The sequence below is a fragment of the Ruditapes philippinarum genome, unplaced genomic scaffold, assembly GCF_026571515.1.
Source record: "Ruditapes philippinarum isolate M1 unplaced genomic scaffold, ASM2657151v2 ctg3645_1_1_1_1, whole genome shotgun sequence".
NCBI classification, from domain to species: Eukaryota; Metazoa; Mollusca; class Bivalvia; order Venerida; family Veneridae; genus Ruditapes; species Ruditapes philippinarum.
The window spans coordinates 199,080-216,276 of NW_026866970.1; the positions used below are offsets into that span (position 1 = coordinate 199,080).

The 17,197-nt window shown below is 33.2% G+C and overlaps 1 protein-coding gene across 1 annotated transcript in view; it reads left to right on the top strand.

Moving 5' to 3' along the window:
* The window catches only part of LOC132734383 (neuralized-like protein 4), a 56,792-nt gene extending 40,242 nt beyond the window's left edge, over window positions 1–16,550 (top strand). The window contains 10 exon segments of the mRNA XM_060721118.1: window positions 318–449; window positions 1,771–1,947; window positions 2,646–2,804; window positions 3,525–3,704; window positions 5,853–5,934; window positions 8,172–8,279; window positions 8,824–8,962; window positions 11,445–11,560; window positions 12,340–12,487; window positions 13,389–16,550. Of these exon segments, the coding sequence (XP_060577101.1) occupies window positions 318–449; window positions 1,771–1,947; window positions 2,646–2,804; window positions 3,525–3,704; window positions 5,853–5,934; window positions 8,172–8,279; window positions 8,824–8,962; window positions 11,445–11,560; window positions 12,340–12,487; window positions 13,389–13,593 (1,446 nt within the window). The 3' untranslated portion in view covers window positions 13,594–16,550.
* Window positions 16,551–17,197: the final 647 nt, after the last annotated feature.

Consider the following 17,197-nt stretch of genomic DNA (forward strand, 5'->3'; position numbering starts at 1 on the left):
TATGTAAGGGTTCAAAATGACTCTGTGTAATTTGCTATGGTCATGAATCTTTTTTGCAAACATAGATTTTATAAGATATTTATAGTGAACATATTTCACAATTTATATATACAATCTGTCTTTAAATTGAAGATTGGGATAATAGCAGTATACATATTGATTAATTGTAATAGATTACCTTCAAACATGTAGCTCTGTATGTGCAACAGATGGGAATAATCAAACATAATTATAGTAAAATTTGTTTATTTTATTTTATATTTTTTGTCAAAGTGATATCACATTGTTTTATATGTTTCTGTTATTTTATTTTACAGAATGTATTTGCTGTGATAGACCTATATGGTATGGTAGAGTCAGTATCTGTTGTTAGTTCTGTTTCCATGGTTACAGACAGTTCATCTACCACACCATCTGTGGAATCAGAGACAGGACATCAAATCTCATTGGTAAACAATTGTATTGTTAGGGAGGAATTATTTAAATATGTGTGTTCTTATGATATGATTGGTTGACACATAAGCTGGTGTGTTTTGTGTAATGGGTTTTACCTGTTTTGCATGTTTAAAGATATGCTTTGCTCATCCTTGAGTAAAATATTTAAATCAAAGAAATTTATTGAAATCTATGAAATTCTTACTGAATATGTCTAATTTTAATCAAAGAATGAATATATTATATGGGAAGCTGCATTCCCTATTACATGTCATGTAAAGTTGATCTTAAATTCTTTAAAAAAAAAAAGCTGCCAGTTTTTTTAATGAAGCTATCTATTCATATTGTGACCACCTTTAGTGTGTAGGATTTTAAACATAACATATCTTCTTTGTGCTAAGTCAAAACATGTTTATTTTATATTTGCAAAGAGAATGTATAGCAATGTTCAATATTTTGATATATCAAATTTGAGCATAGTATACAGTGTTGCATCTAGGACGCGCGATTTGCGCATATTTTATGCAGATTGCGCATTTTAATGAAGTCAGCGCGCCTCAAGTCGCGCATCTGACAATTTTTTAACTTTATTCAGTTTATCTTGATCGTGTCTTGAAAGCTTCAGCCATGTTTGTTTTCACTCGTGGTAATGACTAAAATACGTACTAAAAAGCGTGTAGCAGCCGACTGGGTCATCTCGCGTGTGTTTTGTAGTATTCGTCAATATTTTATTTTTTCTATTTCCGTTTTTGAGTGGACGATAGCTGTCAAAAATGCTTGAATGTAAAATAAATGAATTCTTTTTGATAAGTCATAGTGTAAAGTAAAAATATGTCCCCCACATCTTTTTCAAGTCCCCCACATTTTTCAGTTGAGTGGGGGACAATCCCCCATAATTTTGAAATTCTAGATGCAACACTGGTATATCTGAAAGATTTTATTTGAAATATAACAGGCTTTAATATCAAAATATGAAAACCGAGTTAACAATAGAATAGAGACTGCGAGCAGGTCTGGCTTTATAATTGTGGTAGCGAGCAATCAATTAGCAGGAAAAGAGTTGATGGGTTAAGATTAAAAATATGTATTATAATTGTATACAATTGCATACAGCATGTTTCCATTCTGATTTTTGGCATTGCTTTATTAGTTAAATTTTGATATAAAAAATTACACACAAAAAATTCTTAAAACAGTAACATATCCCTTTAGCTTTGAAGGTTTCGCAACAAATTGATATTTGAATCAGCTACAGAAGTGGTTATCAGTATGTCATTGTAATTATGAAACATTGAGCCATAGAAAATAATAATTACATTTTTTCTGTAATTTCAGCCATTAGATAGAGACCAAGATCAAGATACTGCCAGTATATCAGTCCCAGAATTCCACTGTAACCATGGTAAAAATATTCTCCTTAGCAACGGTAACCAGACAATAGAACGTGTGTCTAGTTATAATCAGGCCATAGCTGTAACCAATAAATCTCTAGTCAAAAATCAACTGTTTAGGGTAAGTGTAAGTTACAGTATGGGTTCTCATATATAGGTTATATTTGGGCCACGTCACAACAAAACCAGCATAGTGCGTTTGCGACCAGCATGGATCCAGACCAGCCTGCATATCTGCGCAGTCTGATCAGGATCCATGCTGTTCGCTTACCAACCCTATTACAAGTAAAGAAACTGATAGCAAACAGCATGGATCCTGATCAGACTGCGCGGATGCGCAGGCTGGTCTGGATCCATGCTGGTCGCAAACGTACTATGTTGGTTTTGTTATGATGAGGCTCATATGATTTTGTAGATAAGGAATATAGATGCATCGAGGATCGATGGTTATAAGCTGGACTGACAGCGTGCATTAACTGGAAAATATATGTACATGTATATCAATATAATCTCAAGATTTTGGTCATCTTGTAAAATGGAGGCATTAAAGGTTTTAACAAATCTCAGCTGATGTTTAGGTCACACACAGAATGATACAATAGAACTAGATGTTTCTTTGCTTGTGTAAATTATTTAGCAGATAAGCAGAAAAAGTGGTTTTTATTTAGAGAATGTTTATCCCATTAGTTTGTTTGTAGAATCTTATTAAAATGGGTAGAAATATTTCTTTGTACATGTATACATTTTACTACCTCTAATAAGGTTGGAAATCACAATGTATATGTAATAACCCAGGATTGTTTTGCCCCTGTGTTTTAGGTAAGGATAGACAAGTTGAATACTCGTTGGAGTTCGTCTTTGATGATTGGATACCTTGGATTCTCTCCAGAAAAATACACCTTTCCTGTCTCTGCTACAGCCATAAAAAAGTCTTGTGTTGTTATACAGTCGGATCAAGTTTACTCCAGTGGTTCAAAGGTAAAAACTGAAACATTGTGTAAGAATACTTGGAATAGATATCTTAATGAAAAAGAAAATCTGATCTTATTTTTTATATGGAGGCTAACCGTTATGTTTGTTTAGTACTAACATGGAAAATCCCCTTTTCGTAAGACTTAGAGTTTGCCATCTTTTTATAACTTCAGTTGTTTTTGTTTGTTGATAAAGTATAATCTTTAAACTCTGTCAAATAATAATCAGTTGATGATGTATTTATAAAGAATAATGGCTTTTTTGTCCAAAAGAACAACATGAGCATTTCTGCTTTGAAATTTTAATTCTTCTAAAGATTATATAAAGTGACATTATTTTTTTTTTTTTTGCTGTCAAGTTGTGTTTAATTAGTTATAAATTTCAAAAGATAAACTACTAAAATGTTCATTGGCCAAAATATGATAATGACAACGTTTAGGAGAAAATAAATAAATTTACTTAAAATATAAAAAGACTGTCTCACTCTGTGTATCAATAAATTCTGAAGACCATTTATAGAAATTTCCTTGGAATATTTGTGTATATATCAATTTTGTGTATTAAAATATACAAGTGAAGACAATTATGGCAAAATGTAAAGTTATTATGACTTTAATTTACGCTAACAGTTTACATTTTGATGCGCATAATGTCACTTAAATATATTTTTCTTGATTTTCATGAGAGCTATTGAAATGTTGACTGTTCTTCCACATTTGATTACAGATCAAGGAGCATTATGGGAGGAATCTAGACAAGTTACAGATAGGTGATACAGTGGGTGTATTAATAGATGATGATAGTAGTCTACATCTGTATATAAATGGTGTCGACCAGGGTGTGGCTGCCAGAGATGTACCATGTCCGTGTCATGGTCTAGTTGACCTCTATGGACAGTGTGAACAGGTAGATTACTATAAGCATGACATAATTATTCACACAGTTGTGTCTGTAGATTGAAATATGCTGAGATTTGTAGATTTTTGCAAAATGTAATACTCAAATTTTGTTGTTATTATTTAAAAATATTTATCAGAAAATGTAAGTTCATTATATGTATTTTGAGGTAAGCTTAGCAGGTAAAATACATGAAATGTTGTAAAGTTTGATATTTTGGATACACACGTGTTTTTATTTATTTATTTATTTTTTTAGCTCACCTGTCACAAAGTGACAGGGTGAGCTTTTGTGATCGCTTTTCGTCCGGCGTCCGTCCGGCGTCCGTAAACTTTTACTTTAAATGACATCTCCTCATAAACCACTAGGCGAATTTCATCCAAACTTCACAGGAATGTTCCTTTCGTGGTCACCTTTAAAAATTGTTCAAAGAATTTAATTCCATGCAGAACTCTGGTTGCCATGGCAACTGAAAGAAAAAACTTTAAATATCTTCTTTTAAAAAACCCTAAGAGCTAGAGCTTAGATATTTGGCATGAAACATCTTCTAGTGAGTGTCTACCAAGTTTGTTCAAATAAAAGCCCTGGGGTCAAAATTGGCCCCGCCCCAGGGGGTCATTGATTTTCCCTATATGCATATAGTAAAAACTTAAAAAATCTTCTTTTAAAGAACCCAAAGAGCTAGAGCTAAGATATTTAGCATGAAATATGTTCTAATGATTGTCTTCCAAGTTTGTTCAAATAAAAGCCCTGGGGTCAAAATTGGCCCTGCCCCAGGGGGTCATTGATATTCCCTATATGCATATAGTAAAAACTTAAAAAATCTTCTTTTAAAGAACTCAAAGAGCTAGAGCTAAGATATTTGGCATCAAACATGTTATAATAGGTGTCTACTAAGTTTGTTCAAATAAAAGCCCTGGGGTCAAAATTGGCCCCGCCCCGGGGGTCATTGATTTTCCTTATATGTGTATAGCAAAAACTTAAAAAATCTTCTTTGAAAAAACCTAAATAGCTAGAGTTAAGATATTAAGCATGAAACATCTTCTAGTGAGTGTCTACAAAGTTTGTTGAAATAAAAGACCTGGGGTCAAAATTGGCCCCGCCTGGGGGTCATTGATTTTTAACTATATGTGTATAGTAAACACTTAAAAAAAATCTTCTTTAAAAAAAGCCCAATGAGCTAGAGCTTAGATGTTTAAGATGAAACATCTTCTTATGGGTGTCTACCAAGTTTGTTCAAATAAAAGCCCTGGGGTCAAAATTGGCCCCGCCCCAGGAGGTCATTGATTTTCCCTATATGCATATAGTAAAAACTCATCAATAATCTTCTTTTAAAGAACTCAAAGAGCTAGAGCTAAGATATTTAGCATCAAACATGTTCTAATAGGTGTTTACAAAGTTTGTTCAAATAAAAGCCCTGGGGTCAAAATTGGCCCCTCTCCGGGGGTCATTGATTTTCCTTATATGTGTATAGCAAAAACTTTAAAAAAATTTCTTTGAAAAAAACCAAATAGCTAGAGTTTAGATATTAAGCATGAAACATCTTCTAGTGAGTGTCTACAACGTTTGTTCAAATAAAGGCCTGGGGGTCAAAATTGGTCCCGCCCTGGGGGTCATTGATTTTCCTTATATGTGTATAGCAAAAACTTAAAATCTTCTTTGAAAAAACCCAAATAGCTAGAGTTTAGATATTAAGCATGAAACATCTTCTAGCAAATGTCTTCAAAGTTTGTTCAAATAAAAGCCCTGGGGTCAAAACTGGCCCCGCCCCAGGGGTGTCATGTTTTTAACTATATGTGTATTATAAGTAAAACTTAAAATATCTTCTTTTAAAAAGACCAATGAGCTAGAGCTTAGATGTTTAGCATGAAACATCTTCTTATGGGTTGGGGGGGGGGGGCTATATACAGGTGAGCGACCTCAGGGCCATCATGGCCCTCTTGTTTTTTTTTTGTTGGTATTTTGATATAGAAGTTTCTTTTTCTTCATACAGACTGCTCCAAATTTATTCAAAGCAGTGTGAATCAATTCTACAAATTCAGCAGATTAAGGGTTAAATTAAAAATGGCATGGAGACTCCTGTATTTGTGTGTTATATAGTATCTGCTAGAGTTGGGTTTTTCAGTTTTGTAAAGAAAATATTGTATTTTGATACAGGTTACTATAGTAACAGAAGAGAATGTTGTCATGGCAACACAGACAAATGTTGAAGATAGGGAGAAGGCAGATATAGATGATGGTAGGTGTTCATATAACTCTTACCTATAAAACTGGTGGTTTGTTTATAAAATCATGAACAGATCTATTTTCTACAATACCAACATAAACAGTTCCTATGTTACAATTAGTTGATAATTATCAAACCACTTGCACCTCACCATTGTGGGTTCGAATCCTGACAGAGACTTTGGATTCTTCCATGTGAGGAAGCTATTCAGCTAGCTCAGTTGGTGCCTGAAATAATGCACGGAAGTGCACCTTAGGTCTTCCTCCACCAGTAAAGCTGGAATGCCGCCATATGACCTATACTGGGTCGGTGTGACGTAAAAGCCAATTAAACAAACAAACAAAGTTGATAATTAAAGAATTCATTCAATCTCGATATAACTGATATAACTGATATAAGACAATATAGTTGATAAATTTTAACAAAGTCATCTGCACATGATTGTAAAATGATGTTATTGTCTGTATAACTGTAAAGTCAGATCAGTCAACAATTTGTGTGTATATTGACCAGGTGTCGTTTGCAAGCTAGCTTATGGAACATTGGTGGTTCTACTCAGGTGCCTGCTTGAACCTGAAATTATACACAGAGGGGCACCTGAGGTCTTCCACCATCCACCTCCACCAGTAAAACTGGAGTCACCTTTACTGTGTTGGTGTGACATAAAAACCAACAACAAAAAATTGTCCCGGCTTTCAAATGTTGTGACATGAAAATATCTCAAATATTTAAAATGGAAGTTTCACAGATTAATTAAAAAAAATATATCAGCAGATTATAACTCAAGTCCAGCAGGGTTGCCAGCAGACTTGAAAAGTCAGGGAAATCTGATATTTTTTCAAGGTCAGGGAATTGTCAGGGAATTTTGAAAATTGGTCAGTGAAGAATAAAAATCCTAAAAAATCAGGGAAAAGTCAGGGAAAAATAATTTTGAAGAATTTTCCTTATATGTATAAAGTAAAAACTGGAAAAAAAACCATGTTCACCTCTTTTAAGAGCTAGAGCTTAGATATTAAGCATGTAACATCTTCAGTGAGTGTCTACCAATTTTGTACAAATAAAAGCCTTTGGGTCAAAATTTGCCTAGTCAAGGGGGTCATTGATTTTCCTTATATGTTTATATAAACTTAAAAATTCTTGAAACAAACCCAAAAGAGCTAGAGCTTAGATATTAAGCATGAAACATTTTCTAGTGTGTGTCTACCAAGTTTGTTCAAACAAAAGTCCTTGGGTCAAAATAAGTCCCACCCCATGGGGTTACTGATTTTCCTTTTATGTACATAGTAAAAAAAAAAAACAATATCTTCTTTGAAAAACCCAAAGAGGTAGAGCTGTGATATTTGGCATGAAACATCTTTAAGTAAGTGTCTACCAAGTTTGTTAAAATAAAAGCCCTGGGGTCAAAACTGGTCCAGTCATGGGGGTCATTAATTTTCCTGATATGAATATATAGTAAAAACTAAAAAGTCTTCTTTTAAAAAACAAAAGAGCTAGAGCTTAGATATTTGGCATGAAACATTTTCCAATGGGTGTTTACCAACTTTGTTCAAATAAAAGCCCTGGGGTCAAAATTATTCTTGTTCTTGGAGAGTTTTTATATTCAGATGAGTAATTTCAGGGCCATCATGACCCTCTTGTTATTAATTATATTGGCTATGGCAGTATTCTGTAGCTCAAGATAATAGTTTTGCCTCAGACTTAGATGTATAAAGCATGTTTTATTGACCATATTGTTAAAAGCATTAAAAACCAACAACAAAAAAACTTATGGGTGCAGGGTTTTTTTCACAGGTTGGGGAAGCAGCCCTGCCCTTAATTTTGGGGATACATTAATGGTATATTTGCAAAAGGGGAAGAAAAAACTTGATGTAAATTATATTTTGTGGGAAAACTGCATGATTTTAAAGAATTTCTTTTTGGGGAAACAGTCCTATAATGGCCCCTGCTATAGAAGGAAAAAAAGCCCTGTGGTGAATTGGACGGCTGTAGGGGAGGTGGAGACTGTTTAAGTTTGGTAATTTTAATCAGTGAAAAACCTAATTTGGTCAGTGAAAAGTCAGGGAAAAGTTAGGGAATTTTATTTATCTATGATGCTGGCAACCCTATCCAGGGTTTTATCATGGATACATGTTATTTTCTCCTGATTGAATTAATTAGAAATAATTAAGCTTGAAAAGTCAATAAGTAGCAACTTTAGGATCAGATTTTATTTGGTACATAAGGTATCATTTAATATATTTTTATTTCAGCTATAAAGGAGAAAGTTCACAGACCCGTTGTAGAACAGAGTTCAATATTACGGCATTGTGAATACCAGAATCTTTGTCTTAGAATAAAAGCACAGCTGTCTCTGCCAGGTACATGTTGTTATAAATGTCTTTTTTGTTAGATTAAGTTTATTTCTATAGAACGGGAACAACTATTGTCAAAAGTATACAGTTCAGGAATGTTTGTTAATTAAAATGCATTTTATACTAATTAAGGATTAGAAAATGCATTCAGTAGAATGTATAATTGAATGAACACTGGCATGAAAAGACGTCCCTTAACGTCATTTTAAAAGACAAAAACGTTTTCATTGAAGTTAAAAATAAAAAAGTGAATTACCCTTGAAATGTTTAAAGATAAATATGAATAGGTAACAGTAAGCAAATTTAAAAAAAAATTTATTATTAATTTCAAGCACTAAAATAGAATTGAAATTTCTTTAAGAATTCAATATGTCAATTTAAAAAAAAGTATGTGATGTTAAGGGTCATTTTCTCATACTGGTGTTTAATTATTGTTATTATGATGATTATTATAGTAGTATCTTTTGTCTGTCTGTGAGCATAAACAATCTTGTTTCAATAATATAAATAAATTAAGATATATTTGTCATGTTAATTTGATCATATTTAGATGGATATTTCGACACAAGCCTTCATGTTTGTTATTGCGAGACTTGCCATAAACTACGTGGAGAAGAACTGTATCACCGGAAAGGGGACCCTCCTAAACAATATGCTACACAATACGGCTGGTGTATGTTTAAACTAAGGTAAACAAACTTGTCACATTAAACAAGCATGAGCCGCATCACAACAAAACCAACATGACGGGTTTGTGACCAGCATGGATCCAGACCAGCCTGCGCATCCGCGCACGCTGATCAGGATCCATGCTGTTCGCTTACAAACCCTATTACAAGTAGAGAAACTAATAGCGAACAGCATGGTTCCTGATAAGACTGCGCTGATGCGCAGGCTGGTCTGGATTCATGCTGGTCGCAAACCCATTATGTTGGTTTTGTCGTGACGCGGCTCTTATAGTGGATATGGCGTGTTATAAATCAACATGAAAAAAATATATACAATTGGCCAAAACCATGGGTATTTTTTTGTGAGCCAAGGCCTATAAGCGTTATATCTAGGTTAGCGTCATAATGGGGCTGCATAAGGTTGTCGGTGCCTTTTCAATGCAACAAAACATTTATTCACTTGAACAAAGGTAGTCACTATACCAGTACTTAATGCTGATTAACAAGTGACCTCAGCTTGTATTGGTAATAACATTTATCAGACTATTTCTATACTATTACGTGTGTTATTTGGAATGATTTGGAATGTTGAGAATGTTTGCAAAATTGTAGATGCAATGTTTAGCTGCTAAAGAATTAAAATTTATAAATGAACATTTTTTGGGTTTTTTAGCTCACCTGAGCTTGCTCAGGGTGAGCTTTTAGGATCGATGAATGTCCGTCGTCCGTCCGGCCGTCCACAATTGCTTGTGAACACTCTAGCGGTCGCATTTTTGCCTCAATCATCATCAAACTTGGTCAGGATGCTTATCTAGTTGAAAGCTCGGATGAGTTCGAACATGGGTCATCTCAGATGAAAAACTAGGTCACAAGAGCTAAAAATAGAAAAACCTTGTGAACACTCTAGAGGTCACATTTTTGACCCAATCTTCATCAAACTTGGTCAGGATGTTTGTCTAGGTGATAGCTCGGATGAGTTCGAACATGGGTCATCTCGGATGAAAAAGTAGGTCACAGGAGCTATAAATAGAAAAACCTTGTGAACACTCTAGTGGTCACATTTTTGAACCAATCATCATCAAACTTGGTCAGAATGCTTGTCTAGTCAATTGCTTGGATGAGTTCGAACATGGGTCATCTCTGATGAAAAACTAGGTCACAGGAGCTAAAAATAGAAAAACCTTGTGACCACTCTAGTGGTCACATTTTTGACCCAATCATCATCAAACTTTGTCAGGATGCTTGTTTAGATAATAGCTCGGATGAGTTCGAATATGGGTCATCTCGGATGAAAAACTAGGTCACCGGAGCTATAAATAGAAAAACCTTGTTAACACTCTAGCGGTCACATTTTTGCATCAATCATCATCAAACTTGGTCAGGATGCTTATCTAGTTGATAGCTTGGATGAGTTCGAACATGGGTCATCTCGGATGAAAAAGTAGGTCACCGGAGCTAAAAATAGAAAAACCTTGTTAACACTTTAGCGGTCACATTTTTGCATCAATCATCATCAAACTTGATCAAGATGCTTGTCTAGGTAATAACTCGGATGAGTTCGAACATGGGTCATCTCGGATGAAAAACTAGGTCACAAGAGCTAAAAATAGAAAAACCTTGTTAACACTCTTGTGGTCACAATTTTGACTCAATTGTCATCAAACTTGGTCAGGAAACTTGTCTAGGTCATTGCTGGGAATAAATCGAACATGGGACATCTCGGATGAAAAACTAGGTCACAGGAGCTAAAAATAGAAAAATCTTGTTAACACTCTAGTGGCTACTGTTGTGATCCAAATATTCTGTTAATTGGTCTGAAAGTTTGTTTTGATGATTTCTAAGTCAAGATCGAACATGGGTCATCTTGGATGAAAAACTTAGGTCACACCGCCCAAATATGGAAAAAACCTTGTTAACATTCTAGTGGTCACATTTTCGACTCCATTATCATCAAACTTGGTCAGAATGCTTGTCTAGGTAATTGCTTGGATGAGTTCGAAATCGCATGTGAAACTAGGTCACCGGAGCTAAAAATAGAAAAATCTTGTTAACACTTTAGTTGCTACTGTTTTGATCCAAGTATCCTGGAAATTGGTCTGAAAGTTTGTTTTGATGATTTCTAGGTCAAGTTTGAATATGTGTCACCTGGGTAAAAAACTAGGTCGCACTGCTCAAATATGGATAATCCTTGTTAACACTGTAGTGGTCACATTTTTGACTCACCTGTCATGAGACTTGGTCAGAATGCTTGTCTAGGTAATTGTTTGTATGAGTTTGATAATTCAGGTGAGCGATCTAGGGCCATCATGGCCCTCTTGTTTATGTATGTTAGGTAATTGTGTATTTATAGAAGGCTTGTTGCTCCGAAAGGATGAAAATCAAGTAAACTACTTACTTTATCATAAATTTTTTTGTTAATTTGAAACATTTTGTATTATTAGTGAAAGTAAAATAGATGTGAAAAGGTAATATTTTGTACTTGTATTGTCATTCATTATTTCAGACTACCAAGTAGAACAAATGGTTGGAGTGTCTATGAAAAATGGCATGTTGCGTATTTTGGATCTAAGATAGAAAATTTACGTAGAATTCTTGATAAAGGAGACCTCCATTCAACCGGTATTGCTTTGATATTTCCTTGATTGTAACTAATCTTTTATTTCATGGCTAAAGTAACATTGTCCAATAAGGGATTTAGGCTCTGTCCAATAGGGATCGTATTGGATTGTAAATCAGGGGTTGTGGGTAAGTATTGGGTCAGAAGATGATTCTCCTTGACAATCATCTCTTACATTTAGTCATATTTCTCTAACCTCTGATTCAGAAAATCATGTGGGATTAGAAGTTTGTCACTTGCAGTAAAATAGCAGAAATTACTGGCAAAATTAAATTGTTGAAATGGCTTACACAAAAACAAACAAAATTTTGTATTAACATGCTTGTTTAGCTCAATTTAATGAAAGTAAAAAGCCTATTGGAGTTATACTCATATTTGTCTCTAGGAACTAATTATTTTTGTTGTTAAATAATTAAACTTAGCCATGTCCCATATCAGCCTTGAACCCCATAAGTCATTCATGCAAGTCTTACACCTATAGCCAAATAGTGAGAGATGCTGATTTTATGAAATTTGGCCGCACAAAAATATCTTATTTTACAGTACTTGTTTGCAGGGGTCAATTTTATTGCATTAATCCAGATCTTTTAGTCAAACAGCTATACTTGTGTATACATTAAGGTGTTATACTATTAAGTTTGATCTTTTGTAATTTGTTTGATACACTCTTCTTATATAATAATGATAATAATAATAATAACTTTATTTACAGAAGGTAAAACATTAAGACATATACAGATATGTACACCCAGTACTGAATTAACATATTTATATATTACAGGTGAAGTAGTGAATGGGGGAAGTGTTCTATTACCCCAGCCGCCTGTCTTTACAGAGAAATCCCAGCCAGATGGTACATCAGTCAATAAAATCTTTCTATCACCAACATTAAAATATACTGGAGCTAATGAATTCTCACCTAAACACAAGTAAGTATGGTGTTTTAGAAAATCAAATACCTACATTATACAGCAACAAAAACATTAATTAAGCATTACACACCTGAAAGGTGCATATAGTCAATAAATTACAATCATTTCCTGATGTGAACTTGAAATGAAGCTATACAAAAGACAAAACATATAACTATACACTATTAAACTTGAACTTCTTATCAATTTTAGATTTTTCTGAAGAATTTTGTGTATTCATGTTTAGAAGCAACTTAACAATTTACTGTCTTATATTTAAACATGTGAAGTATTTAAGTATATGGACAGCTGCTTTGCTGAGTTGTATTTTTTTATCAAATACTAGTAATTACTAACCTGTTAACCAATACCCTGTTGGAATGGAAAGTTATTAGCCTTTGTCACCAATATAGAGACAGGCCAGCCTGCACATCTGTACAGTTTAACCAGTCTCTATAATGTTTGCAGACTAACTTTAATGTATAATTTTGATAACCCTGAAAATTGATAATCGTCAGTTCCAAGAAAGAAAGCTGGACAAGTCCATTTAAGAAAAACAGCAAGTAAATGTTTTTGATTTAACTCAATACAGGACTGGAGCAGTACTTCTAGACACTTGCAGAAATCATGATCAATAAATAGACAAATAATGTTTTTTCACAGATTCTTACATTTTCCATTCATTATCATACATAAATTGGTATGAAAAGATGATTTTAAAGATCATTCTGTTGGGTGAAAAGACGATATTTAGCATTTAATCATTCAAGTGCCTTGTCCGGTATATACCAGAGTACGATATTTTGGTGCTCCAATCCTTTTTTTATAGTCTGACTCGAAGTTTTTTGTTTAAAGCATTGATATTGGCGATGTTTTCACTCCTGTTAAAAACAGTATTCTTATATTTCTTCTTCAACAGAGTAATAGACCCAAAGACAAGGAAGGTACATCATGTTCGGGTGGCATTCCAAGTTTATGTAAAACCAGGCTCCTACAAAGTTGGGCCGCAGTCTATTGGTGCCAACGAGCCCATTGATCCAGAGATCAGTAACAATGAAATAGAATGGTCAACAAAGGAACGTGGATCAGTATTACTTCATAGTTTGTTGATGCGTGTTGAATGACAATGACACGTGTTTGTGCTGGTTGAGACAAAGTTTGTTTGTGAGAAGAAAATGTGCTGAATTGTGTTTACTATCACAGATTGAAATATCACCAGATATGTCAATATACTAGTACAACTACATGTATAAATTAAAGTGAAAATTTATAGACCATGTCAGAGCTATTCCTGTCTTACTTCTTAATCATAGTGCTTAATTATGGTAAACATGTATTTAAAAAGGACTTCACTGAGGTTTTTTGATATAACTTGACTGGAAATTTTTTTTCTTCAAATTTGTGAACCAATTATAGAATTTTTGACCTCAGAGGAGCTCCTTTCATATGGGACTAGATTTTGTCACAAGTAGGTTCTGCAATACCAAATATGTTACAAGAATTTATCTTCTGTTTTACAGATAATGTTTGTTAATTTTTGTATGAACTGTACTGGGGGGGGATTTAATCCTAGCATTATTTTATTATTTTTGCAATTTACTCTAGAGGTCTGCATCTCTCCTTACACCTTGTAGAATAGTTATTTTTCCTTTAATACTGTCAACATCCTAGCATTATTTTTTGTAACTTACACTTTATTGAATATTTATTTTTTCTGTCAATAGGTAGTTTTTGACTGATTGATAATTGCTAAATTCACTGTCATTTGTTGCAAATTATTTACTTTTTGGACAGTTTACTGTCATCTTTATCAAGGGTAATGTACTAAAAATAACACGTTTCAGTGGTTTTATATGATTATAGGAGATAAGGTAAACATCTCATGAATAGCTGACATAAATTTTCGTGTTCCTTATCATCTTAGTGATAATGATATAATTGTCTTTGGAAGGTCATTTAGTTTTAAAAGAAAACTTTGAGAATGAATACATAATTATTTATTTGTAATAGACGTATCTGTTTGTAACGAAAGAATCTCATTTTCCTTTTGAACAATGATTTCATTGTATTGGTGAATGCAGTTGAGGTTGTTGTTTTTTTTACGTTTCTTACAAGAGTACATCAGTTTTACTTCACATTGAAGAGTATTTAACTAATTTAATTTTACAATGAAAACAAAATATGGAAACTATTCATATAGAAGTGTGTATGGTTATTTAGGAAATACATGTAGATATCAAATTTGAGTGCATTGTTGTAAAATTATGCAGATTCAAGTTCAAATGCGCAGGAATATAATCACAAAGGCCGATAGGCCTGAGTAATTGGTTTCAAAGCATTTGAATGATAAATCCTGCATTATAATACTATAATGCAAGAAAAATTAATATCTTTTCCCATTCTTATGTGCTAATAAAATAAGAGAATTGATAAAAACATGTTGAGTTACATTTAGGGTAGAAGTCATATTCCAGACATCATTTGGTATATTGATGTCATATCTGACATCATATGATGTGTAAGCATTCCTTTTTCATTCTGTCCATATATCGTGTAATAATGCACTTGATTGCTGTATCTGTTTGATATGGGAATAGTGTGAAGCATGTAAGAATGAACTTTAGAACACTGTACTTCATCTCAGTTTCTTGTTTTATTTCTGGACCTAACAAATTAATTCCAATTCTTATTATTGAGGATTTAATATCTGCTTAAAATGGTGCACATGAGTTTCAGAGATATGGCATTTTTTTAAAAAAAAATTTTGATGAACAGGGTAAAAAAAAAATCATATAAAATTCACCTACAAGTGGAATGAAGATCGTATGTCTTTGTAAATGTTCATTGAAAGGTACCATAAGTATCCTTTACGGGCATAAGTCATTTATGATTTTAGAAGATACTACAAGATATAGATAGCTATTTAAAATTTTGGAAATAGACCCTGTTTCCTTTATGTTTAACTCTTTATCTGTGGGAACAAAAAGTGATATGTATAGAGCCAGGCCAGCCTAATTATCAGTGAAGCCCAACCAGGCTGTATACTGTTGAAGTGGCGACATGACCGATAGGTTAAAGCATCATACTAGTTACCTAAGGATCACTACCTGCATGGGTTTAAACTTCAAACCCTGTCAGGGGCAAGCTATCACTCCCTTGATCAAGAAACTTCACACTCGTAGCTCAATACTGGTTGGTTGCAGGAAAGGGTTCAAGGTGTTTATAAGCTATAAGCTTCCTACACACTCAAACTAAAACAAAAATCTGTATAAACAAAATAAAATTAAAAAAGCAGAAATTCGTGGATATTTAATCTTTGCCGATTACCAAGAAATGATAATTTTTGGCTGTACCTATATATATGATTTTAAAGTATAAAATTTTGTAATTTTCACATAAATCAAGGCACACAAGTGTAATAAAGCCATTTAATAAAAAAATGATATCACACTGGTGTAATAACACTTTTATGTGACATCATTTGCATTACATACAAACATAACGTTAAAGTGCTCTAATTTTAGCACTACACTATAGGCTAGTCAATAAAAAATGACTCTTTTTAATTGTAAACCGTTATTTTAGATATGTGATAAATAGAATATTATATTTGTGTAGATTCAATTCTAAATTTATTGAACTCGTTCAATAAAACTTTAATCAACTCGTTCAATAAATTCAGTATTAAATGCACACTCATTCAATATCAACACATGTATGTAAGTTGTAACAGTTTCATACCAAACCTTTTTTGTATTAAGATATTTTTCTGTGTAACAATTATGACCATCAACATATAAGTTGTAGTTGGTTATTAGTGCTAAAGATGAACAACTATGTGTGCTTTTTGTGTTGTGGTAATGTTTTGGAGGGAATAATTAACCCTTCTTGTTTTTACTGTGATAACATTTATTTATCAGTGTTTGACCTTAATTTATTCTTTGAGAAAAAAAATCTTCTTTTTTTAAAGAGACACAAATGGCTGAAAATTGTTAAAGAGTTGATATTTCATTATTTATATAATTATGATTTTGTAAAATCATGTGTTAAATAATGTACAAGTATTAAAATTGTGAAATTATTTCAGTTTTCTGTGTGTTTTTTAAGGTGCATAAATAAATTTTTACCTTGGCAACATTTTGAAGAATTTTTACTTCATGTCATGTTTTTTGTTAACAGAAAACAAAATCACCAAAATTAAATTTGAAGATTCAACCAAATAATTAATAGCTTGTGCCTGAAATAAAGCAAAAGAAGACACCTTATGTCCTCTGCCATTAGTCAAGCTGTAAAGTAACTTGCGTAATCTATTAATTTTGCATCAGCACTTTGACACATCTTAGGGCTTTTGTTATTGTCAAAAAGGAATTACCATTGCAAAATTTCCTCTTTGTCAAAAATAGCAATAACATTGACCATTGTCATTGACATACAACTTTTGGTCCAACCAGGGGTTTCTGTGGCTGAGTGGTTATAATGACTACAAATCACAACCTCATTTCCATTGGTTCAAATCCTGGATTTTCTTTTGGGGAAACTTCTGCTAGCTTGCAGGTCAGAAAATTCTACTTAAGGTGCCTGCTCCTGTCTGAAATCATGCACAGGAACCCAAGCAGAGATCTTCCTTTGCCAATAAAGCTGGAAAGTTGTTAGATGACAATTACAGTGTTGGAGTGAATTAAAACCCAACAAAACAAAAACCCAACCAAAAACTAACAAACAAAAAAC